Here is a 25,861-nt window from a genome sequence, read left to right as displayed (position 1 = left end):
TAAAAATGTATATTATTTTCACTTTCCTACCAATTATTCAGAAACACGGGCAGGAACTGCGGAATTCTCTATCCAATCATTCCCCAAACTACTTTTACTGCAGAACATGGAGTAGTAGAAGAAGGAGAAGAAGGTTTAGAGAACAACAACAATCCTCCATTTTGATATTTTTTACTCTTATCTATTTACTACAAAGAGAAGCCCAAAACCTCTAAATTTTTCACCCTGTGACAATCTTAACATAGCAGTCTATCACCTAATTCACACCACTGTATTTTCTAGTTCTTGTCTGATAGTTGGTAATTTTTTCCAAGGTTGGAGGTTAAAACAGTGTTGTTCAGGGGGGTAAAAAACCTTAAAAACAGGCAGAGAAATATTCTCGGCACTCTGGGTTCCTACAATTGGTGATTTGCTTCTTTTGATGGAACTTTCTTTTAACTTTAACACAGATAATTTGGTATTATCTCTTTCAATCCTCAAGTTAGATTATCTGTATTTCTGGATGTTAACCCTCCAACCTCCTCTTTTATTCAGTTGTCTTGTTTTTCTTCTTTTCCCTTGTCCACACTCAGTACTTTACAGATGGAATGACACATTATTGAGTGTTTAATTGAAACACACTCTATGCATTTCAAAATTAAAATTTCTAGGGCTTTTGAGGTAATTTACTCTTGAGTGGCATGGGAGAGTTTGAAAACATTATTTTAAAAACCTGAATTTATTTTGCATTGTATAAGCTACTTAAAATATAAGAATTGCATATTAAAACTGTTACTGGGCAGAAAAGCAGCTTGCTGGCAATGTTTAGTATTTGGAATATTTTTGTGAAACCATCTGTTGTCTTTTTCTAGATACAATGGACAACTGGGATGAGAAGAAGCTGGAAGAAGTGGTGAACAAGAAGCATGGTGAGGCGGAAAAGAAAAAACCCAAAACCCAAATAGTATGTCCTTTTTTTTTTTTTTTTTTTTTTTTTTAATTGCGCTGTACTAGAAGGAATTAAGTGCAGTCTGGCATTAGATGTGTTTATCATTATGTAAAAATCTGGAATGGAATATTATAATAATAATACTCTGAGTAGACAGCTGGACTGATAGTATTTCTAGTAATATATGGAAAAATTTTAAAAACCACAAAGAAAATCACAGCCCAACAGCTCTTTTCAGTCCATAAAGTGTTTTATTATGTACATTACAAATGGATAGTAGGTGAAGTGATAAAGGATTCAGTAGTGTATCTAATGCATCCTAATTGCCTAGAAGATCCAAGTATTGTGATTAGTGAAGTCTGTTATTGCCATATATATTGACTTGTTTATGTACTGGGTGACATACAAGCATTACAAGTTTTTAAATTTTCTCCTTTAAGTTGGAATTTGCGAATTGAGAGTAATTTGTAATTCCTGGGCTCTAAGTTCAACAAGATTTTTTAGGTTTGCACTAAACGGCATAATGGGTTAATCCCTTTTTCTTTCTTTGGGACTGTTTCACCTCATTTTCAATACCAAGTAAGTAAAAAGTCTATTAATACTGCCTAAATTTGCAGAAGTTAAACATTGCTGTGGCTAAAAACAAACTATTAATTGCTTGTTAAAGGTCTCAGAATGGCATCTTTACCTCAGGATCCAGAGCTGGAAGGTTTAACATGTGAAGCAGATGCAATTTATTTTGTTTAAAACTGCACCAATGTTGGTGAGCAGAAAGAGAAGTGCTGATGAGGAGTACACAGTTGCCAGTCTTCTCTCATCTTGTCTTTTTTAATTGGGATCATATTGTGGGAGAAAAAGCTGTTGACTACATCAGTTTTAGATGGTTGCGCTTCTTCGTCTACTGTTCTTAGTAGTAATGCATTTCACATGTTCCTTCTGTTTTGAGCACAACTGACTTGGACTTACTGAACTTCTGACATGGAGTGTAAGATGCTGGGAATGGAAAGAGAACATGGTGCTAACAACCATTGTTTTTATACAGGTCTGCAAATACTTCCTTGATGCTATTGAAAACAACAAATACGGATGGTTTTGGGTCTGTCCAGGTGGAGGAGACAACTGCATGTATCGCCATGCTCTCCCTCCAGGCTTTGTATTAAAAAAAGACAAAAAGAAGGAAGAAAAGCAAGATGAAATTTCATTAGAAGATCTAATAGAAAAAGAGGTAAAGTTGTCAGACAGCTACCTTTTGGTGGTAGTTGTTTTCGTTACTCTGAAGAGACACATAAAAAATTTGCTAATTTATGATAAAAAACTATTCGATGTTTTTAGAGCTGTATGAGCTAGGGCGAAGGATACGTAGCATTGATTCATGTTTTTGTTTAGGAACTATTACCTAGTGAATAGAATTAACTGCAGCTGCATACTTAGTGCAGCTGTTGCTTACCCTTTTTTAGGAGGCTTCTATTTTTTGACTGCTATTTCTCATTTATCCATTACAACTGCTTTTGTGGCTTTTCTTATCCCCTGCTCACTGTCTCCTTAGTTCTCCCTTATGTCTCTAATGAGGAAGCAACACCAAGAGCACAAGGCCTTCTGAAGGTGTTGCTGCTCTGCTTCTGTCACCGTTGCTTGGCAGTGTCAATTTGAGCAGAACCAAATTCTTTCATTTATTTCCTCCTCCACTTCTCCTATTAATTTTTATACCACCTCATCTCACTAACTGGGAAATCGTTAAGATGATGATGCATGTTTAATAGTGTAAGAGTCAAGAGGGAATTGGAAAGAAATGTTTTCGATTAGTTTCTGGAATAATTAAATGTCCAATATGTTGTAGCCTTTTGAAAGAGTTCCTAGCATTAATCACACTCTCTCCTTGACAGCGTGCTGCCTTAGGACCAAATGTTACCAAAATTACTCTAGAGTGTTTTATTGCATGGAAGAGAAGAAAAAGACAAGAAAAAATTGATAAGGCTGAGCAAGACATGGAGAGGAGAAAAGCAGATTTTAAAGCTGGCAAAGCATTGGTGGTAAGTTTTGCTGTCCAATTCTTAATGTAAGAAGAGCAAGTAAATAAAGTTCTGTGATAAGGTAGCTGCCCTGAAATTGCTTTGCTTATTTTTGTGTGTCATTTTCTTTTCCTTGCTTTTTTGTGGTTTGTTTGTTTGGGGTTTTTTGTAAGCAGTATCAATTCCATGATGTGATAACTGAATGTTTCTTTTACTGTGGATAGATTAGTGGACGTGAAGTATTTGAGTTCCGGCCAGAGCTGGTTGATGCAGATGATGAAGAAGCAGATGACACCCATTATGTTCAAGGAGCAGGAGATGATGATGAGGTAAAAAAACAGGATTAAAGCAAGGAATATTTCAATTGCATTCAGGTTTGAAAAATTTCAATTTGAGAGCCCTTACAATGAAATTAGTAAACTTGATTCTTAATTTAATACTGCCACAGAGTATATTTTTTCAGAAGGTTCCTGTTGAAGGTGAGAAATGTTGTAGAAATATTGCAGAAGTGAGGATTTTTATGGAAAAGTAATTCATGCAGAGCATCTTGGTTTATTTTCCAGATGGAAGACCCTGTGTGCATAAATGATGTAGATTTGAACCTGTATGTCCCCAAGGCAGTAGAGGAGACTGGTATTACAGTCGCTAGTCCAGAGCGATTCAGCACATACACTTCAGTAGAAAAAGATGGTAAGTTATTTTTTTTTCCAACCTGTTTTCGTAATTGATTATCCGGACCTGCATATTAACCAGGTGCATACATTTTGGCCGATGTAAGTCTGCATGAATTTCAAATAAGGTAGCTTCTTCATAATTTCAAAATTTGAAAGCATGTTTAGTAGGATTGTGAATTCAGTTGATTCAGTTGATTAAGAAACTTGTGACACTGAAATGCCTAAGAATTATGTTTATTTTCAGATAATAAATTAAGTGAAGCTTCTGGTGGTGATATAAACAACAGCGAGCAAAATGACTTAGATGAAGATAATGATGGAGATGGGGAATTGGAAAATGGAGTAATTGATGCAGTTCCAGTTGATGAAAATCTCTTTACTGGAGAGGACTTGGATGAACTAGAAGAAGAACTAAACACTCTTGATTTAGAAGAATGAACTAAAAAGGTCCAGTGAGGAATTAAACCTATGTGGCAAAGTGAAAACTGACTACATTTTTTCTCCTTTTTGAATAGAATTCTTAAACAAGATGTTCATGGTTATGCAGCTGAACATGATGGGCACGTTATATACCAGGAATGTTTCCCTTCAATCTCATCTACTCCAGTCTAGACTATGCTCACAGTAAAACGTTCAGAGTAGTTCAGAATTACCCGGCAGCTGAATTTGCAGACAGTGAGATTATAACTTTCAACTAAAAGTAGGAAGTGTAACTGCTTTGCCAGTATGCAAGTGGGCAGTTTGACATCAGGTACAATACAAAAATCCAAGTATATATACATTCTTCACAAAAACTGCATTTTATTAGTGATTGTGTTGATTTAGAAACTGCCTGAAGTGGTTTTTAGGCAGGGTACTCTAATGGAGCTGATGCAGATTATGCTTCTTTAAGTGGTGATTAGCTTTATTTGATCAGCTGGATACTGAAGATTGTGAACTGATACTTCATACAATACAGTACAGTGCCCTCTGTTTAAAATGTTTTAAACTTTCCCACCACCTTTTGCCAATAAATCTGTAAATAAAAATTATCAACTTTAAAATACCTGTGTTGATTTTTCTCTGCTAAGTTAGGATATCATACCAAATTGTTAAGAACTGGATTTTCTAATAGAGTGGTAAATGTTTTTCTCTGCAGTCTTGATACAGAAGAGATGATGTTGGCTTCAGTTAAATTTGGGATACCTGCAATTACAATTTTTTTGTCTACTCTTGATGCAGTATAGAATTCAGCAGCCAGCTTTTCTCCCTTGCTGTTCTTATTCCCTGCCCACCCATTAATTGATGTAATTCCTGCTGTACATCACTCACTGCTATTCGAGTCTCATTCTCTCCCCACTGTCTTTTGTAGATTAGTGAAGACTTCAGGCTCTGCAGAGCAGGGATGTTACAGTCCAAAACATGCCTGTCATCCCTTTGGTGTCCTCTAAGTAACAGGAAGTTGTACAGGGGTAAGTTGCTTCAGGTGCTGTAGCCTGCAGACTGCACTTAAGTCAGTGTGTCCTTTTCCAGTGGATTGAGATTCTGCCATAAAGATTTCTCAGCAGTGGTGCTTTTCCAGGGGGCTGTAGGCTGTGCCTCCTTGCCATACTACCCGTGGTATCAGCCACAGTACTGCTGTACTAACAATACCGTTTGTATCGATTTTTCTAAAGCTCTTAAATCACTACTTCCAGACCATTAGGAGTTGTGGCATTTTTAGTGAGCTTTCCCAAACTGCTTTTGGGTGATATTATTAGCTTTACTGGTTATTTCTGGCACTGCTGAATTGACTCTTGTATCTTGAATGCTATTTCTAAAATAGCAGACTTAGAACTTTTGGCCTTTTTTGGGATCTTTGTGGAATTCATTTTTTCCTGTAGGAGCAAGAAGCAGTGCTTGGGAGAAAGAGGCCTACTGAAATTGACTTCTAAATGTAAGTGTTTAAGGAAAAGCTGCACTATCAGGTACAAATATTTATTTATGCAGATTTTTCTCCTGTGGCCATAAATAAACAGAGTTGATGGATTATTGTGTTACACTGGCCAGCAATAGGATACCTGGCTATCAGGACACTTAAGAATGCAATTCATTTGAATGTATGTTGCATAATTTTTCAAAGCTGTATATTTTAAATGGGAATAAAAGTAATTTAATCATTATCAACGATGAAAATGGCTTTCTATGTTTTGTGCCTTAGGGGCTGGTTTATTGTATATAATACTCGATAATACTGATCTGTGTCACTGATGTAAATAGGTTAAATCTTTGCCAAAATTTTGTTCATGTTACTTGAATTTTACAGTGGAGGAATGACAGGGTGACTCATTAATTTCAGCTGATAAAACACTGATGGATAGGCAAAGAGTGACTATGCGCCCTTTTGGGTCTAAAGGGATGGTTTTGGTGCACAACTCCTTTGTACAGTTGTCATTTAAACATTCGGACAGTCACCTTGCATAGCACTGAAATCCTTTGAACATCCATAAGTTAGCTGAAGAAAACCTGATTTTCCTAGGCAGTAGTTGTTGACAGATGACTTCACAGGGGCAGGAAACAAAAGCTGACTGTCGTCGTTTGGTTTTCACTCTTTTTCCTCTCAACTTACTCTGGCACAGCTCCTGGCTGGGCTTACTCTGCCCGGATTTCCAACCACGAATGCAGGGTGACTGCTCTTAAGGAGTCAGGGCAGCGTTCAGACTTCGGAGGGTGGGCAACCATATGCTGTTACATGTTCCTTCTGCTTTCCCATGGGCTGGAATATAATCTGCTAAAGGTTCTTAATCTTCTCATTTAAAGAACCTTGGATTTGTAGCTAATAGGGCTTCAGTCCATAAATGCTCAATTAAAAGTCAATGCCAAGGCATTGCTTGGCGTAGATGAATTATTAATGTTCTGGAAATGAGCAGTGTGATAGAAGGGAGTTCATTTGGATGTGACGGCACTAAGTTGTTCTTATTGATGCACATTTCCTGAAATTATTCTGATACAAAGTGAATGAGTCACTTCTGGAAAAATGAGATATAATCTCAATCCTAAAATAATGGTATCTTCATTTCAGTGACTACCCAGTCTGTATGGGTCAAAAATACAGTATTTCACTGTTAAAAGAGCAGGCAGGCTCAGTTCAGGACACCTGCTGGGTTGAGATTAGGCTGTAAAGCATCATAAGCCAGGAGAGACACACCGTTGCAATAAACTTGGTTTCTAGCCCTTGCAGCCTGGGCCATGTTTGTATTGCCTTATTTTCCTCCTAAATTGCATGAGCACTTTGTGAGAAATGTAGCTGTGTGTGGCCTGAGCAAATCTGGAGGGAACACACTCGTGTGGCACTGCCCTGAAAGCACCTTTGGTACTGGACACGTGTGTGGACAAAACCAGTTAAAGGTGCTGCAGTAAACCCATGCCTTTGCTTCCTGGTATTTACTGTTGTGGGAGTAGAGTATTTGTTGGGTTTAAATTTTAATGTGTGTTAAAATCCCATTTCAGTCGCACACACAAACTGCTTGAACTGCTAAAACTGGCTAGCTTTAAACTCATTGGAGTTCTGGGAGTTCTTTAAAGCCTGTGTGATTGAATTTTATGCTTGCCACTGCTTTGTTACTCAGAGCTCCCTACTTTTTTTTGTAATGAACACTGTTCGCAAAGGCCTGGAAAAAAATTAAAAATTACCTGTCAAGACTGACCTTAAATATTACATTATCTATGAGTTGTTTGTAATAGAAGTGTTGCCATTTCTTAATGGAAAGTGCTCCACAGCTGTTTTTATCAAGAGGAGGTTTTATTGTTGATAAAACTTTGGACCAAGCAATGGTACTTACCTTGGCAATTCAGTACTGTCATAATAGATTGTGTTTCTTTAGTGTGTTGGTTACAGAAAGAATGTACACATACAAATCAATATTATTTTATTCATGTTTTCTTTCACAGTTTAGTTGGATATGGAATAACAGCTGTCAAAAAAATTATGTCTCAGACATTCTGAATGCTGAATTCTAATTCTTTTGCTAATGCTCCTTTTAAAAATTACCTGAATATAGTAAGTAATGCAGGCTTAAGTACTTGGTAAGCTTATCTATCTTGCAGATAGCATACTTGGAAGTTTCATAAACATCATTTGTTATTCCTGTTACATGTGCTGCTTTGTAATAACTTACTGAAACTGCAGAGTGATCAAGCAACTGAACTAAAAATCTTACGAGGCTGGGTCTTTGTTTTCCTCACAGTGAAATTATTACAGCCCTAAGCTGAGAGGAAGGGATTGTTCTCATATGCAAATATCACATACATATTCACCTGAAGTGTCTCAGGAGAAATTATCCCCCGAATAATATGAATAAGAATTGGAACAGAATTGGAAAAATGAGATGTGGGAAGGGCAGAGGAGCTGCAAAAACCCATGTAACAGCAGCTGCACTGCATCAGACCAAGGGACCATTTATCACACTCCCAAGACTAGACCCGTGGGGAACAAAGAGGTAAGAGAAGGACAAGCCTGTGCACTGCTTGGGAGTGCTTCTCATATGGAGCTTCCAACAGTTCTTAGTACAGAACATTTCCTCTACTAGATGGAGTCTGGTGCTTTTCAGAGTACATTCCCTCTTTCTCCCGTGAACCCCTTGACTTTGTTATCAACTTTTGGAAACTCAGGAGTTCCACACCTCTGCTACATCTTCCTTGGAACATGACTCTACAACCTTGTGGTGTTCAAGGAAGTCATATCCTATGCCTGCCTTTGCTTTGACTTGATGCCAAGTAGAGAAAGGGGGTGTTAAAAAAGAAGCTGATGTCTTTCAGTTGTGAAGAACACAATCTCATTATGTACTTCAGTGCTAGAAACAAGTTTTTTACAAAATTAAAAACTTTCTCTCTTGACATGCTTGGCTTTTTGCTACAAATGGGCTTCTAATAAGCAAAATCTTTTGTAAAGCAGAGGCTTCATGAATGAAGCATTTGAATGAAGTCTTTGCTTCTGGTTAGGTACCAGGTATGTTTTATGGAGCTATAATCACCTTAAGTGCAGTGATACCTGCACGTGACCATTCTCTTTTTCCCCCACACTGGTATTTCAGGCTTAGAAGTGACCTTGGCTTCTTTGCCTGTCGCACTCTTCCTTTCAATGGATGCTCTGTCTTTTTACAGAGAGCAGCTGTTGCTGGTGTTAGCAATAAGGCCAAGATGTTTTATTCATTTATGATGTTACAGCCCTAATATGTGACCACAATAGGCTCCTTCATAGCACTTTATTGAAATGAACGCCAAAAATAAACAGTTCTTTCAGTCATAAAATAGCAGCAGCAGTATCTCATCTGTGTTTAGGGAAAGAGACCTTGGAGGTAATCTCTTTATCTTACATTTGTGGTTGAAAATGTAGAGTGTTGTAATACATTTGGACATAAATTTGAGCAAGGCTGGCTTAAAATTTAGAAGGTGTTCCCTGAGTTACCCAATCACACTTCAGAAATGAGATGGACTCCTAAATTAAAGGAAGAAGCAATGGGAAAAAAAAGCGTCACGGCTTTCCTTAGAAAAGGAAAGAAGCAGAAGCAATCCTGAAGGGAAGAGGTGAGCAAATTACTACAGAATGTTTCCAAGGCAAAACAATATTCTTTGTATGATCAGCCATCAGGGAAATGTGTTCTATGGAGGCTGGCATCCTTGGGCCTGTGTTTGAGTGAAACTGTGTATCAACATATAATATGGGTGTAGCACATCCCTTGCAGGAATTCAGCTTATACCTTACATTTCTCAGGCCTCTATGCTACATTTTGGCAGGATTGCTCTTCTAGGAGAACTTTTGTCCTCTTCGTGTTCCATCTCTGTTCCTTTTTTGTTCCTTGGTTTACCTTCTTGTGCTCTGAACACGAGGGAGGCAGAGATGAGATTGAAAAGGACACAGTAGTTTGGTCTCTGCGCAGTAATACAAATCCATTGCAAGCTCTCAATCACTGTTTTCAATCAATCTTAGTGATGTCTGACCTGACAGGTAGTTTAGTTATTTGATTTGGGAGCAGTAGACTACTTCAGAAAATGATTGATTGAATTCCACTTTAAAAATTCCATAGTTGCAACGTAATGCCCCCTTAAAATCGGGTAACAGCCAAGTTTCTGAGCAAGAAACCTTTAATCTTCATTCTTCACCACTTTCTTTTGCTGTCTTCTCCTTCTGCTGAGTATAAACACTGCAGAAGGGAGGCTCTTCTGACTGACGTCTCTAATCCATATCAACTAGCCCAGCAGGCCTTGTATAAGGCAGCTGCTGCCTTCTCCCTGCACAGGCCTGGAGCAAGTCACAGTATCCTCAGCAGTGTGCTTTCCTAATGTGGCTCCAAACACTTCAGGGATTTGTTTATCAAATAGAGACAAGGAGGATTAGGAAAGCTGGTCAGAAGGAATAGAGCAAAAATCTAGTTCTTCAAATGTCTGACAGATTAAAGCTAAAATTAGAGGGGACTATAAACTGTAAGGGTCTCACCATTGTGATCTATTTTCTTGCAGAAGCACCTGGGAGGTGTCAGAGCTGTACTTTGTGTCAGTACTATCAGCCCTACACCATGAGCTCTTCAGTCGTTTTCTTGTCAATAGAAGTAGTCTGTATTCTGTACATAGCAGTTCCCACACAGTGCCTTCCGCACAGAAATACCGAGTTACAGTTCTGCACAACAGTTGCTATACATGAATAAGTGCCCATTCTTTGTGTGTATGGGCAGCCGGGAGTAGTGGAATGAGGAATCTCCCCCAAGAGGGCAAAAAGGGAAAAACTTAAATGTGCTCTTTATTCAGGCCATGGAAGTGTCTGTAGTTTCCACCACAGATAACTGTTGTCAGCATTAACTTCTGTTTGATAGATGCAAAAATAGTTCTTTCACCAGCAGCTGGGACTCTCTTGGAGTGACCCAGGCAATGGCAGGCTAATGGCTTGGAAGCAAATGGTACAACTTTGAAAACAAACCAGATCCACACCAAACACCCTCATCCCTCACTCCCCTGGCCAGACCCTCTGTTTAAATGGCTAAAGGTCTGATTCTGTATTGATCCATGTTTAGTGTTGTTCCTTGAGAGAAGCATTTGTTATTTAACTCAACAAAGGCGTAGTCCACCAGTATAAGGTTTTATCGATAAGGACATGCTTTGGTTTAATATTAGTGCCAGACAGGACAGTATTCCTTGGACACAGAGGATCAAAATATAATGGCTTCAAGGTGAGGGTGAGTCGGGGTTCTTTGGGGAGAAAGGGGCATTTCTCCATAGGGAAGAGGGAGGACGTTTGAACACTGGGGCATTCTGTTAAGATGGTGTCTTCTGAAGGCATGAGGCTGGAGCTGATACCTGAGCTGGCATATCAAGGCTTGGAATGCCTGGGCTGAAACACTTGAAATTCTTCATGAGAGAAAAGGGCAAGGAAATATCTCTTTTAGTGTCAGTTTGTGTTATTACCATCTTTTAGTGTTTTTGTATTTGAGTAAAAGAATATTCAGAGTATTGGATAGAAAGGAACTTGTGTCTGCTTTATTCCTCCACTGCCTTTCAATCCTACTTGCTCTGCATCCTGTTACTATTTTGTTATCTAAATCTTCAGCATGTTTAAAGTCTGAGCCTGTTACTAAGCACAGAGCAGTCTGAAGAATTATTTCTTTCCCAGGGAATTTGAAAGTTTTTAACTTGTTTTTGTTCCAAATCCTTCCGCGGGAACGTGGAAGCATTACTGTAATACAGCAGCACTAGAGGACAGATGCTTAAAGGGAGATGTGGCATTATATGCCTGGAATGATCAATTAAAAAGCCAGCATGACTGCTCTGTGAGTTTGAGCTTTGTTAGATTCCTTTGAAAATGCATGATGAAAAATGTCATAGAAAAAATCAGTGAAAAATTCCCCCAAACTAGAAAGTCTGGGGGAAAGATTCAAAAGTTGTACATAAGAATACTTGTACTAAATAGGAGATGATTTGCACTAAAGACAGGGATAAGAATATCTCAGGGATATAACAGGAAGCAGTGGTCTCTGGTATTTCTGTATAACCAGAAGCAGTCAAGAATGTAAAAAACCTAGGAAATACCTCTTGTCATCTGGAAATTTTCCATAAATGGAAATAAACTAGAAAGTGACCCATCTTCTGTGCCTATAGATCCTGTGTGCAGGGAAGTGCTCTGTTTCTCTTTGTCCCAGCAGAATACTGTTCTACAAGAATTTCTGCCAGGCATAGTCACTTCCGCTTTCTAAATAAAACCTGTGTGCACGCTTGCCATGGATGATGGTCTCAGCAGAAGGGACAGTACTTAAAATAGTATGAAAACAGTGGCAGGCAAAAGAAGGAAAAGGTTTTTAGGAAGGATATTAAGATGTAACTAAGAATAAGATGATGGAAGAATAATGATCTCTTCCTCACCTTCAGAGAATTGCATAAAAGCATGTTCTAGAGGGTCTTTGTGAATGAAAAGAGGTAGAGTTAAAATTCATGTCATCCAGCAAGCAATGTACCTCCTCTGGAAAGGAAGAAGGAAGTGAAAGAGAGAGTGATGAGGAGAAAGGAGGGATGATTCTTTGTTTAATCAAGTGTAATGTTAGCACTCCTGTATTAATTGTGACTTGTGTATTTATGAGCTTTGCTGGATACAGGCAGAAGGGTGGATTAGGAAGAAGTGCAGGTCCAAGGTGCAGTTCTGTGCATTGGAATTGCCCTGTAAAGGAACAACCACTGCAGGAGTAACTCACATGGGAGCTGGAGCTTTCCATCTGATGGGCTCTGTAGCTGCTGTGCCAGGTCAGACATTCCAGTGGGACGGCAGAAGCAGAAGTACAGAACTTCCATGCACAGTAACATATTCCATGTGAGACAAGTGCACAGCCTGTTGATTTCAATGTTTCATCTCTTTTCCCACTCTAGGAGCAGAAGGCCAATCCATCACACTCTCTAGATTAGCAAATTCTTCCCCATCCCCTTCTAAAAAGCCTTCCTGAGACCTTTCCCAGCAGAAGACCCAAGAGCCCCATATCTCCGTGGCTCACTCCTGGAGCTCCATCACTGTGGTTATCTGAGGATGCTGTGCTCCTTCTGGGGATAGGTGTAGTGACTTCCCAGGCTTTTCCCTCTGGGCTGGTGTGTTCCTACACCCTCTTCCTTAACAGAGCAGGGTGGTATTTGGCATTTTGTCTCTGTTACATCTTATATATGTATGCATATTATGAAAACATTTTCAGAGAGATTGTACGGAGAATATTATGGAGCTTGTTGTTTGGGTTTTTTTCTGATCCATGTCTCCCTTATTACATTATTTCCTGTCAAAGCTTTTCTCTAAAAGTACTCTTTGAAAATATCTTTTAAAAATATTTAAGTCTTTGGGGATGTTACTGAGCAGCATCTGGATATATTTGTTTGGTAATCTGCTGAAGTGCTTTGTGAAGCAAAAGCTGAGTCATATGTGATTTATATTGACCAACTTTGTCAGACTGAAGAAATATGAATCCTTTGGTAAATCAAACAATGCTGTCTGTGAATTTGATGCTATGAAGTCCTAATGTGAAAAAAAGGCCTGGTGAGTAATGAGCACTCTATAAAACACAAAAAGGTGATTGCAGAAAGACTTTGACTAACACTGGAGTAATACAGCTATCAGTATTGAACAAATCAGAAAAAAGCTCTGGTAGAGCTGACTTTGTTTTGAACTGGGAGATTTCAAATTCTATGCTAGGAGCTGGTTTAACAAATGTAGCCATACCCTTGTTGTCCTAGTGAAAACATTGTCCCATAGCCCCGGGCTAAAGACAGCTTTTGCTAGCAACCGAATGAGATTTGGCTGATGTGAATTGCTCATAGGAGCAATAAAGCAAATCAAGCCTAAACATCTCTAGTGTTTCCTCATGTTTCACCACATCATGCTTCTGTAGTTTTTAGATTTAATGTTTTATTTTTCTCAAGAAAATGGATATCAAAGATAATATTAAACAAAGTAGAAATAAAAGGCACAAACTGACCAAAGCAAACTAATATGTGAAGTCCGTCTTTTACTTTGTTTTCTACTGCCTTGTTAGAAACGAAGTTACTTCTTAAAAGATCTGTTCAGAGCAGCTAAGCCTCTTGAAAAGTCCAAGTGTCTGGATGGCACAAGAGCAAAAGATTTACTAAAACTTTCACATCGATGGAGGCTTTTCTGGGAGACTAATAGTGGTCTCGAAGAACAAATGAGTCATGATTCTTTCTTTGCTCCAGATATTCATACTGCTGGTACTGTAAAGCAATGAATCCACTTAGAGGAGAAGTTTATTGCTTGCATGCAGGACCCCTTGCTGACCCTTTGAAGTAGGACCACAGAGATTTGCACATTTGCAATTTTGACCAAATTGTGGCACTTTGTCCATTTCTTGCTGCTGCCTTTCATGTCATGAGGTGGAGACTTTATTGCAAAGGAAAAACATTCTGAAATACTCTATCCATGTTACAGGCTGGACACTCAGGAACAGCAAAAAAATAATACCTGTCTACCAAAAGTGCTTTGCATCTTGCAAAGTTTTATTCAGCTGTGTTAATAACTCGTTGTCTGAGTAAAAACTAAGAAGACCAATAACTTGTAACAGAAATATTAGTTTGATCTGTTGGATAATGGAAAGCAGTTCTTTAGACTCCAATCAACTCCAAAATAATTGCATTCTGTTTTGCATACAGACAAAAAGTTTGGTGTCTTAGAAGGAATCTGAGTCCTGCCCACTTCTTAGTTGTTGGTTTCCACCACTGGGTATCTTAGCCTGAGAACCAAAAGCTAGCTACAGGTAACAAGCAAATACAGAAACACATAATTAACTTGTTTACATTCTGTAATATGATCTCATTGTCTGTTCCTTATCTATTTGTTAGTCATGCTGAGAACTAAATCAACGAGGAAAGAAAAATCACATCCTCACTAGAAGGGTGTTTGCTGCTGTACATTAACAGCAAAGTCTGGTTTTGACTTTGACTCCCGTGTCCAGGATTCTGTCAGACAGGGTAGCTCCATGCAAGCAATGGAATCAATCACTCGGCCTTTCCTGCAACAGAAAATACTTTCCCTCATTTACAGTAAGATTGGCTTTGATTAGAAGTGTATCCGAAGCCTGTACACTTCATCTTCTTTTCCCACGTGGAGGCTGGAGCTGTGATGCCTTATAGAGAGCTGGGGCTCCGCTCTGGGGCCGTCTAGACTGATTGACTCCGATTGTGTTCTGAATTGGGGCCAGACAGCAGCGCCGCCGCCGCTTCCGCCTGCAGCTGGTGACTCAAGGCCCTGGGAGTGGAGCAGAGTGCCCGGTGCTGAGTCAGGGGAACGAGAGGCTGCCTCACCTTGGACAGCCCAGACGCGGCGAGCAGACAGGCACGGAACAGCTGCGAAGAGCAATCGTCTTGAAGGGGAGGAAAGGCTTTGAAAAAACACTTCCCATGGGATGAGTAACCCCTGAGTCTGTGTGAAGTCTGAGTTACTCCTATGGCCTGGCTTTGCAATTTGCTGACAACAAGCAGAAGTGCTGCACAGCCAGTCCCTAAGAAGCCAAAATTGATCATTTGGTAAAAAAATTCTAATATCTTAAAAATAACTTATCCTTCACTGCTTGTGTGATGTTGTGAGGTCATACAATCAAGTAGAGAAAATAAATCCTCCTTTCCCCTAAGCTGCTGACTTACTGATCGAAGTACTCATAAACCACTCTTTTAGTTTATTGCCCTATTTACTAGAGTTTAGGAACTTATTAACTCATCTTCAGTTTTGCTTTGATCAGGTCTGTAGTACAAAAGCTCTGAGATAAATCTGTAAATAACAATAAAAGTAACAATGCGGTTTGTGTTTGTTTTTTAATCTACTGCGGAGGCAGCAAAGTTAGGAAAACTAGCAACAAGTATCAAGTCTATGTCTAGGAACTCCCTTTCTTGATAGAGTTTTTGAGATGGCTTCTTGGAGAAATGATAATTATTTAATGACAAGAACAAGTGAATGGAACACAGGAGTAGGTGGTGGTTCTTTGGGTTTTCCTCTGCTTATTGTGGAAATGTTTTTTCTTTCAGGATTCCCATTAGACTGAATCTGTCCCTTGGTAAATATGCATGGGGTATTTTTAACTTTTATTTAGGGCTTGAAAGATCATTATTTGTTCTGTTGCTTTTTGTTGTTCATGTTCTTTCACATGAGGAAAGCAAAAAGTTTAGACTTTTGGTGGTAGTAAACTCCAATCCTGTTACGTTGTACAAATTAATATTCGGAATGAATATGAATTATTTCCTCTTTGCAGTTTTTCTTTTACCTGAGGCTGCTATACTGAGCAGATGTTGAACTCTGATGTCGGCTGAGGAGGGCAAGGCTAAGATGGGTTTGACAGCAGCCTACAGCTGACTGAGGCAGGATGATAGCACTAAAATGTTACTAGTGAGACGTGACACAAGAGCTACAAACTGCAACTGAAGAGATTGAAGCTCCACTGGATGCTTCTTCCCCAGGTGGGTAGTGCAGGGGTGAAACAGTAACAGAGACGTCCATCAGGGAGGATTTGCAGATTCAGCTCTTCCCAGTCTTGCGCCTGGTGGTGGGCATTCCTGTGGCTGGGGAGATGCTGAGACCCTGGGATTTAAAATTACTTCATTTAATAGCCTATGTGTTTGAAAATCAGGGCTTTTTTTCCTCCATGGCTTGGTCCACATTGGCACTCCCTTTACTCTTTGCTTAACATCTTTCCTGAAAGACTTGTTCAGAAAGGCTTCACCAAAAAGACTGGGTAAGACCAGGCACGGATGTGCCCCCCTCTTCATATTTCTAGCACTCCTTCATAGAATGGTACAATGGTTTGGGTTGGAAGGGACCTTAAAGACCATCTCGTTCCACCCTCTGCCACGGGCCGGGACACCTTCCACCAGGCCAGGTTGCTGCAATCCCCGTCCAACCTGGCCCTGAACACTTCCACGGATAGGGCAGCCACAGCTTCTCTGGGACACCTGTGCCAGGGCTTCACCACCGTCACAGGAAAGATTTTCCTTAACCCTCTTCCAGCCTTCGGCTCGAGCAGAGATAAGAGGGGGGTGCCTGAACCGAGGGCAGCCCCGGCGGCCGCCGCGCAGCCCCAGCCCCAGCCCCAGCCCCGGGCGGTGCCGGGCTGTTCTGGGCGCTCCCTGCCCGCTCCCGGCGGAAGAGAGCGGCGGCCCGGGCGCGGAGCGGAGCAGGGCCCGCCCCCGGCACCACATGATGCCGCCTCTCCTTCCTGCCGCCCCCGTCCCAGCGAGAAAGGGGAAGTGACTGCGCTCCGCTCCCCGCCCTGCCGCGGGAAACGCGCGGCCCCTCCGCCCCCTCCGCGGGGGCCGGCGTGTCCCGGCAGAGCCGCGCCCGCGGAGCAGCGCGGGGCCGGGCCATGGCGCGCCTGGGGATGATGCTGGTCCTGCTGGGCGCCGTTCTGGCCCCGGGCAGCGCCTTCAACCTAGACGTGGAGCGCCCGGCCGTCTACTCGGGCCCGGCGGGCAGCTACTTCGGCTTCGCCGTGGACTTCTTCGCTCCCGACCCGTTCTCGTAAGTGCCCGTCTCGCTCTGCCCCGCCGAGCCGCTCCCCGGGGCGCCGGAGCCGCGAGCGGCGTTGTCCCGGCGCGGGGTGAGAGCCGGGCGGCGGATGGGGAGCAACCCCCCGGTCCTTCAGCAGCCGAGCCTCTGCCGCCGGTCCCGGGCGGGCTGGGAGCGCTGCGGCCGGAGCGGCTCTCGGAGGGGACGCGGCGGGAGCGCTTTGCTCCGGCCCCGGAGAGGGGATGGAGCCGCTCCGCATCCCTGCCCCGCTGGGGCGGCTCTGGCGGCCGAGACGCCCTGGCCGGGGAGCCAAACCCCATCCCGAGCGGCCGGCGGCTCCGGTGGGACATGAACCTTGCGCTGCGGGATTCTCTGCCTAGCCTGGTCTCATGAAGATAATGGTCCTGATAAATACAGCGTAGAAAGATGTAGTTATGGTGTTTTGATTCATGAGGCTGTGTCCCGTGGCATTTCAGAAGTTTTGCTCTTCTTTCTTTGCGCTTTGCGGAGTGCTGTGTTTGAATTGTGCTGAGTCTGTGCGAGTCACCAAGCTGCTGAGGAGTCCAGAGAAGGAAAAGTTCCATCTAAGCACTCTCCAGATCTACTTCCTGAATATGTTCCCGTTTCATGTTAAAGATTAGGCTCTGTGTAGTCGCTGGTGCGTTTCAGACCTTTGAATCCTTGTGTCGCTAACTGCACAGCTTTGGTGTTGCCCGAATGAATCAGTCTCGGGTCCTCAAATGCGGGCTACAGTAACCTCCAGCTTTTGTCACTTTCCCCCCACTCCTCTCCCATCTTAAGAAAGGGCTGTAAAACTGGAAAAGCTGCTGGCTTTCATCCTGCTGAGGGGATATTCTCTCTCCCCCCTTAATCTTTAGCTTATAAAACTTTATAAGCAGATTGCACAGCTATTGAGCAAGTCCTTCTGCAGTACATCATCTAGCCTTGTTTGCATTTTTTTATTGCCTACATATATTAGAAGCCATCCTGTCTTAACTTGCACATGTTGCACCATCTTTCCCTGCTATCTTAATCGTGTAAGTCCTGGTACTAAAAGAAAAAAGCTTCTATTTTTGTCCCGCCCTTTATTTTTAAGTCAGCATGCGTGGCTGCAGAGTTATCAAGAGACTGGTAAATGCATGTAATAAACTTTCTTCCTCGCTTTCTGATAAGGAATTATGTGACCCAGCTCTCCATGAAATCACTATTTGGAACCTTTCCATTATTTTTATAAGAACTATTGACCTCAAAGTGCACTGCTATAAAAGAAAACAGTGTGGTTTTCAGGCAGCATGAAAAACTTCTGTATATTTAGAAGGGAATTCTCTCCTCAGTTTTTTTGTCATCTCTGAAAGTTTGTTTGTACCTGCTAAGCTAAATACTTTATTTTGCATTTAAGTTCTTAATTGAACCAAGTAGCTATGCAACTTTGACAGGAACAGGCCCTAGTGGTGTTAAATTTTCAGGTTATGCCTATGGACACTGATACTTTGCCTCCTGAAATAGCCAGACATACTTGTATGCAGTGTCCTCTGAGCATATGGAGTGTCACATGGTTTCTGTGCCTTTCTTTTTGCTTTGGTGAGCTTTTATTTATCACCTGTTTTATACATGAGTACTGGAGATTAAGTCAGTTTAATCGGGCTGAAGTTATTTGGACTGTCTAGCCTGACAACAAAGGCGTTTGTTCCCGAACGCTCAAGCTGCTGTTTCACAGTCTATTTTGACCTGCTAGATGCCAAACTAAAGCCTATTTAGAAGTCCAGTATGAAAGTCCAATTCCAGGAGTGGAAGTGGTGGTGTTGTGTCACGGGGGTGCGTGGTGCCTGGCAGTGGGCACAGCTTTCATAGGGAGTGAGGGAACACAGCTCCGTAACAAGTGAAACGGGTTTCTCACACACCCTCTGCTTCAGAGGAGTTGCACTTGATAGTCCAGGATGCTCCTACATGGAAGCCCCAGTTTCTTTGTTGTCCATGGAAAGCCCTGGAAAGGGACTGTTCCTGTAGGCACACCAGAGGTGCCAGAACACTCCCAGTTTTGCCCCAGCATTGGGATGGGGTGGATGTAGGATGTAGGATGATGTAGGAAACTGGCAGTATCAAAGCATAGCTGGTATATTCCCATGGAAATACCGTTGTCCCTCTATTCCCTCTTTCCCAAAGTATGTGGATTAGAGACTTCTTAGTATTTGGGTAATTTGCATATTATTATAAGAACTATGACAAAATCTGTTTGCTTTGTCTATGATGATAAAAATGCATTTTTATCATTTGGGGAAGAGAGGTGACTAAACCTTTGTGGAGTCACATAATCATTCCTTTATTTGTAATGTTTTTAATAAACTTCATCACAAATATTACCATAAGAAAAATTTGAAACATATAATTAGAATGGAAATTATTAGACCTTTTAAACAAGCATTTCATTTCGGGGACTTTTCAAAAGTCACTGGTACGGGAGTTAAATGGGAGGTAAGCTACCACTTGTTTAATAGATTGTAATGGTAATAATTGATGTGTTTCTTTACTTGGCATTATAATGTTTATTTTTAAGCATTTCTGTTCTGCCCAGAGAGTTCATTTTAAGTTGATTAAAGTGTTTCAAATTCCTGTTCTAGAAATCTAGACAGTCTATGAATGGCAACTAGGGAAAACAAATGGATTGCCAACTAACCTGGATTTTCTATCAGGGTCCATGCCAGGACATTTTTAAGGTTCTGAAAATTCCCACAGGTTGAAAACTGGTAGGTCTTCATGCAAATTGAGCTTTGATGAGGTGCTACGTGATTATACCTATACTTACCTCTTACTAGAAAGGAGCCCGGAGATGACTCTGAAAGCCAGAGCAAGTTTGATAAGCCTGGATTTGCCTGCCTGTAGACATTCTCTCCAACCAGTCCTGCAGCTCATTCAGCTAACCCAGTTTCAAAACTAGGGAACCATAATGCCTGACAAGACTTGCTCTTGCAAGCTGCATTCTCTCTTAAGCAGTCTAAAGGGAAGCAACAGAGCAGACTGATTCTGATGAAAGGAAGCACTTGATTTTATGTCTTCTAAACATGACTTTGTGCTTCAGCTTGACTTTCTCAGTCAAGTGCTGATGAGTCAAGTGGATCTCAGAGGTGCTGGGGTTCTTGGAAGGTGCTGGAAGATGCCAAAAGTCTTGTTCAGTTTGTTCCTTACTTTGCTACTTCTGAATTTTGCCACCTGTGCAGGCAGAGTCTTGTGGCAGTTCCTGCTGGGAGTGCACTGAACGTGTCTGTAGAAGCAGAGATGCAGAAAAGCACCGCAGATCATAATAAGAAAATGATGACTGTGCAGTGAATTCGGGTAACGATTCATTAACATGCAGATCTGTGGCTGAGAGTCGCTCGGCACTTCGAGAGTGTTTTTACAAGAGCACTTGCTCAGGCAGGGCTGACTCATCACGTTCAGGACATGCTGAGCTCAGAGCGCACTCCTGCTTTGTTTATACATTGTTTCCATTTTTGACTGACTTCCTTGAATTCCCCTCATGCACAAAATTAACCAGAAATTATGCCAGTTGATGGCTTTCGTAAATTACAGAAGTAAACAATTTCCTGTTCTGCTGTATATTTACATATTCTTGAAAGGAAAAAAAGAAAGTATAAAATATTTTTATCTCATTTAAAATATAATCATAAGTAGGCCTGGATACTTTAATTTTATCATATCTTCTTTTATCTCTCCTTTTTGGTAAATGGGGGTGTTTTTTGCCTGCTTTTGCATGCAGAGAAGAGAACCTCATGTGAATTTCTCTGTAACTGTGAGTAGTTCTAGTCAGATTTAGATTAGAATGGGCAAGACTTTTGCTTTATTAACTCTTCAGATGTCATTAAGTTATAACATCTGTGCCTTAAGTGTTGAAACCTTTGTTTTGTTTCTTTTTTTTCCTGCAGGACATTTCTTCTGGTGGGAGCTCCAAAAGCAAACACTACCCAACACAACATTGTAGAAGGAGGGCAGGTGCTGAAATGTGACTGGAGCTCAAACAGAAACTGCCAGCCCATTATATTTGATGCCACAGGTAATGTGTGGGTCACTGTGGGGGAGATGGGATGTCTCTGCTCTAATGCTGCTGTGGGGAAGCAGAAGGGATTCAGGTCCCTGTGGGATTTTTGCGTGGTCAGTGTGAATGCGGCTGCTTTTGACTGGCAACTAGTCAAGGCTTGCTTGTGCTTTCCTTTTCCTCTCCTCTCTTTTAGAATTCTGTTGTCCCTGGTATGTGCTGGAAGCCTGAGTGAGCAAACATTCTTCTTCTTGTGTTTTAACCTATTTATATTTCTCCTCTGTACTTTCCAGCAGTCCTAAAACATTTGGCAACCTAATTCCCAATGAACCCTGAGGGGTTTTCTTCCTTTTAAGAACGTGACATATGAGGACAGATACTTTTCATTATCAACAAAAGTGGTATAGGCAGAAATAACCCAGAAGTTTCAGCTGAAACCAGGAATACGAACTAAAAACTCTGGAAAAATGTCTTTTTGTAAATTTTTCCCCTTAGATGTAGCTTCATATTGTTTGTGACTTCTGTGATAGCAGCACTCAGGTGCCTCAGGTCATAGCCATTCCCTACCCATTTCTGACGCACAGAAGAGCCGAGCAGCAGCAATGTGGACATGAAATATTTCAGTCACTCTTCATGCTCTGGTGCACGCAGTGATTTCCACAGACTGTGGCAGGTCATGAGAATGCACTGCATGTGTTTTTCTGCTCCAGCCACTCCGTGTTGAATCCTGTTTTCCACAGTGTGTTTCAGGCCAATGGAAAAACCTCTCCATGTCATGGGAGGGGATTAGCAAGACCCATGTGGTAGGGTAGAGGAAACACCTGCACCTTGAAGGTCTGGTTGGCTATAACTCATTCTTGTCTCTGCCAGTATTTTGACTTGGCAGCCTAAAGGTTGTTAGACTGATGCAGCCTTTTTAAATTGTGTGCAGTACAGTGGAGAAGCATTGTCAAGGTATGCTACAAAACATTGTTGGTGTTCAGATTTCTGAAATCTTCGTATCTTTTTGTGAAAACCACTATGTTACAGTTCCATAGCAAAAAAAAAAAAAAAAAAAGTAAGTAATGTAAAAAAGTAAGTAAAAAAAAAAGTAAAAGTAATGGCACACACAAGCCCCAAGCCATTATCATTCCTTCACTCAATTTATCATTGTCTCATATCATTCTATAGGACCATATCTGCCAGATTACTAAAAATCTATAATAAGTTGCAACATCTGACATTCTTATCTGCATTGGTGTTAAGACAGCAAAAATAGATTATAGCTATCTTTCTTTTTGTTGTTGTTCTCTGGGCTTATTGTTTACTAGAATACAAGCGTACTTTTTGTTAGTTTGGGTATTTTTAAGAAAGAATCTCAATGTCCCTAGTAAATAGTCATCATTAATATTGTAGCCAAACAACTTCTGGTGGTGAAAGATGAGCCACACGGATAGGTTCTAGACACATCTTCTAATGGGAATTGCAGTGCATTTATCAGTTTATACCATGAACATTTGCAGTAGGCTTTTCCATGTGCCAGGTAGAGTTGATAGAGAGAGGCCACTCTGCTTTGCTGTGTGTCTGTGCTTAAGGTATGTGCTCCTGGGCAAGCAAAGAGTGTTTTGCTCATCATTTGGCTTTAAGGAACAGGCATGTTAATCGGTTGAAATTTAACAGTAAAAATAGCAGGTCATAACGGCTTAAGAGGATTTCTTTCAGGCATGCTTTAACTCATTCCAGCTTTGAGGCAATGAATGGGGGAATAATGCATTTGTCAATTATTCTCCTGGTGAAAAGGGGCATTGTACTTCAGCTTGATAAAATAATAAATGCCCTGAGACAAAAAAGAAAATGTCTTTTTCTTTGTGCATAGTACAATGCTCGATTCCCTATGTTCTGATGACAAAGTCACTGCCAGCACTGTTAGCCCCGGCTCCTGCCTGCCCCTGCCTTGTAAGGGAACAGGGCTTAGGGAAGACTCGTGACCCACTTTGAAGAAACGGGAAGTGGAAGATCTGACCACTAACTTGTGGTGCTGATGCGAAGGGGCTTTTGTAGATGACTAAATCCTCTGCAGGACTGATGACTGATTCCTCTGCAGGAATCCAGGCTCATCCATCACTGCTTAACATTTGTGCAATACCATTTGTAACTCCAGAGGTATTGCTTAGCCCTGTGATACAAGGCAGATTTTTTATTCCCTCCCAGATTCACTGGAAAAAAGTTCTGCATCATTACTTAGATGTGTTTCTTCAGAGTTATTTTCTAATTGCTTACAGCCAGTGAGAAATCTGACCTGTGAAAATGTTGACAACACTTGTACTCGTGGCTTTCCTCTGTTTGCCTGTTGATGCCAAACTCCATATATGGAGTTGGATGCCCCATGATTAGCAGGAGTCATGACCCCATTCCTGCTCCTGCTCCCTTCTGCCAGGTAGCACAGCTGGAATGCCAGAGTAGGCCAAGCAGTGAGTGACGGCAGGGTAGAGGCTGTGTTCCTGTGCTGGGAATGTGGCAAGGGAATGGAGGAAAGAGCAAATCTTGTTCTGATTGTGTGGGGTTGTGTTTGTCCCCTTGTCTTGTATCACAAATAAATATGAGAATAGGGTTTTACAGAGGTCCAGCAACCAAGGTTTTTTTCTCTATATATTGTTCTATTACTGTTATTTAGGACTATTTGTTTTTAAACGTTCCTTGGTTTTTAGTTAAGTTTTTCCTCAGCTTTATGGGTCCATTTCTCTTCCCCATCTGTACAAAGGCCACACTGAGCTCAGTGGCTGGTCACAGCTGGGTTTTATTTTCTAGATCTTGCTTTTGGCTTTAGCATCATATTTCCACAGCAGCATGGTCATTTATGTGATCAAATGCCACAGCTCTTCCATAGCCCAGGAGGGAAGGTACCAGCTGCTGGAGGATAATCTTTGGAAGAGTTGTTCCAGCCCTGATGTTACAGCAGCATTGCTTGCTTGCACTTATCCTCACCCCAGCTGCCCTGGAGGAAAGCGATAAGTCATTAAGCTGATAGTTCCTGTACTACAGAATTTACTACTTTGTTTATTCCTTCCTGTGGATGACCACTCAGCTCTTGCAGGATGGGAGCTGGGCAGTAGGAGTCCAAAGTGCAATGTCATTTATGTAGCTCTCATGCTGAAATTACATGTATTTCCCTCTTTCTCATGCCCTTCCCATCAGCCTGTAACATAAAAAACAAAATCAAACAAAAGCATATATTATAACTTTTAAATCTCTGGCTAAAAGAGCAATATTTTCACTGTTCCTACACAGCATATTTTCTCATTTAAAACAGCAATATGTTTCATGGAATCACAGAATGGTTTGGGTTGAAAGGGACCTTAAAGATGATCTAGTTCCAACCCCCTGCCATGGGCAGGGAGAATTTGTGAGAGGGAATCTCCCCTTGTCCTGGATCCTTCAGCACAGTGGTTATACTCACTAAAAATACACTGGAGAATATTCTGTCCATGTGTGTCTGCATGTTTCTGTGCACATTATACTAATTGCTTTTGACATTCTGGTATATATGGTGGCTTTGGAAGGCAAAATGTTTATGTGGCACATTAACACTTCCCAAATGCAAAGATACTTACTTCGCTGTGGGGCTTCTCAGCCTTTTAGCAGTGACATCGGTTGGCTCTGATTTAACATAGTTATGGCTATGTGAAAATGGCATAGCAGATGTGTGGTAGAATCTGCCCTGAAGTTCAGGGGTGCACATAGCTGTGCTGCATGTGCTTGTGTCACGGGGATAGACATTGAATACCTTTTTTTAAAAGGTTTTCTAATGTCATCAGGCAAGTGTTTCAGGCTGGCTTCTGTGCTTAGGAGCACATAAAGGTGAAAGTTAAGAAGGACCCAAGCACCAGAGCAGGCTTCCTCAGCTGCATACCTCTGTTGCAAAACTGAAATATGAAGCAGTGCTGCTGTTATTTTAACAGGTTGTCCTCCAAGTCTAGATAGAAACAAGTCTGATGTAAACACTTTTTTTACCCTATTCCTGTTTACCTTGTTAATTCAGCAGTGAACATGCCTCTGCCACAAAACTAAAATTTCTGCTATTGGTTTTCTTCCATATGTTGACTTCTTTCTACAAGTGACACAGCATTACCACAATTTCAATTAAATTGTTATGTAAAATACTTGGAATTTTTCCCCTCTGTCCCAGTTAACTTTCAGACTTTCAGAATGTGTAGGAGGCCCTATTTTTTCAGGACAAGCACTGAAGGGAAATTTATATTCTCAAGGTAGCATATTCTTCAAAATTATCCTAAGCACAAGCAATTTTAATAAATCCTTCCCTTTGCAAGATGTTTTACATTGCACATTCAAATTATCAAAAATCACAGGTTGTAGTTCAAGGTTGGTAAATATTTATCTTCATTCATTCTTATCTGTTCTTCACACTGGATAATTTTGTGACTGAAAATTTAGTTTATTTTTTGTTTTAATCCATAGAAATAGGGGAATGGTCTGAATTTTGTGAAGAAGGAAGTATCTAGGAAAGCAAATGGTAGAAAAACTGCTTTTGCACCTGGCTGAGCCCTTTCTACCAGACTGACCAGAGACATGGTTCCTCTCTTAGAAAGCTTAACACTTGGCTGCTTCTGCCAGCTGCTTAGCAGCTTTTTCCAGGAAAAACATATTTCTTGTGGCTAAACCGTGAAGGGAATGCACTTAATACTGCAGCCCATTTTCTGCTTCTGATCAGTTCTGAGACCAAGGTCCAAAGTCATTTGT

At 41.2% G+C, this 25,861-nt stretch overlaps 2 protein-coding genes across 2 annotated transcripts in view; both read left to right on the top strand.

The window, feature by feature from the left end:
- The window catches only part of ZC3H15 (zinc finger CCCH-type containing 15), a 13,560-nt gene extending 7,808 nt beyond the window's left edge, over positions 1–5,752 (top strand). The window contains exons 5-10 of the mRNA XM_042041098.1: positions 852–943; positions 1,971–2,153; positions 2,812–2,958; positions 3,162–3,266; positions 3,501–3,627; positions 3,856–5,752. Of these exons, the coding sequence (XP_041897032.1) occupies positions 852–943; positions 1,971–2,153; positions 2,812–2,958; positions 3,162–3,266; positions 3,501–3,627; positions 3,856–4,049 (848 nt within the window). The 3' untranslated portion in view covers positions 4,050–5,752. The remainder of the gene's footprint in view (positions 1–851; positions 944–1,970; positions 2,154–2,811; positions 2,959–3,161; positions 3,267–3,500; positions 3,628–3,855) is intronic.
- An 11,072-nt stretch (positions 5,753–16,824) lies between these two features.
- ITGAV (integrin subunit alpha V) overlaps positions 16,825–25,861 on the top strand; it is a 46,167-nt gene continuing 37,130 nt past the window's right edge. The window contains exons 1-2 of the mRNA XM_042040531.1: positions 16,825–17,106; positions 21,015–21,142. Of these exons, the coding sequence (XP_041896465.1) occupies positions 16,952–17,106; positions 21,015–21,142 (283 nt within the window). The 5' untranslated portion in view covers positions 16,825–16,951. The remainder of the gene's footprint in view (positions 17,107–21,014; positions 21,143–25,861) is intronic.

Source organism: Corvus kubaryi, unplaced genomic scaffold, assembly GCF_017639235.1.
Source record: "Corvus kubaryi isolate FWS band 111438036 unplaced genomic scaffold, C.kubaryi_AGA036_p1.0 37396, whole genome shotgun sequence".
In the NCBI taxonomy this organism is placed as follows: domain Eukaryota; kingdom Metazoa; phylum Chordata; class Aves; order Passeriformes; family Corvidae; genus Corvus; species Corvus kubaryi.
Note: the sequence above shows the minus strand (reverse complement) of the source record. Positions and strands in the feature narration are given on the sequence as shown.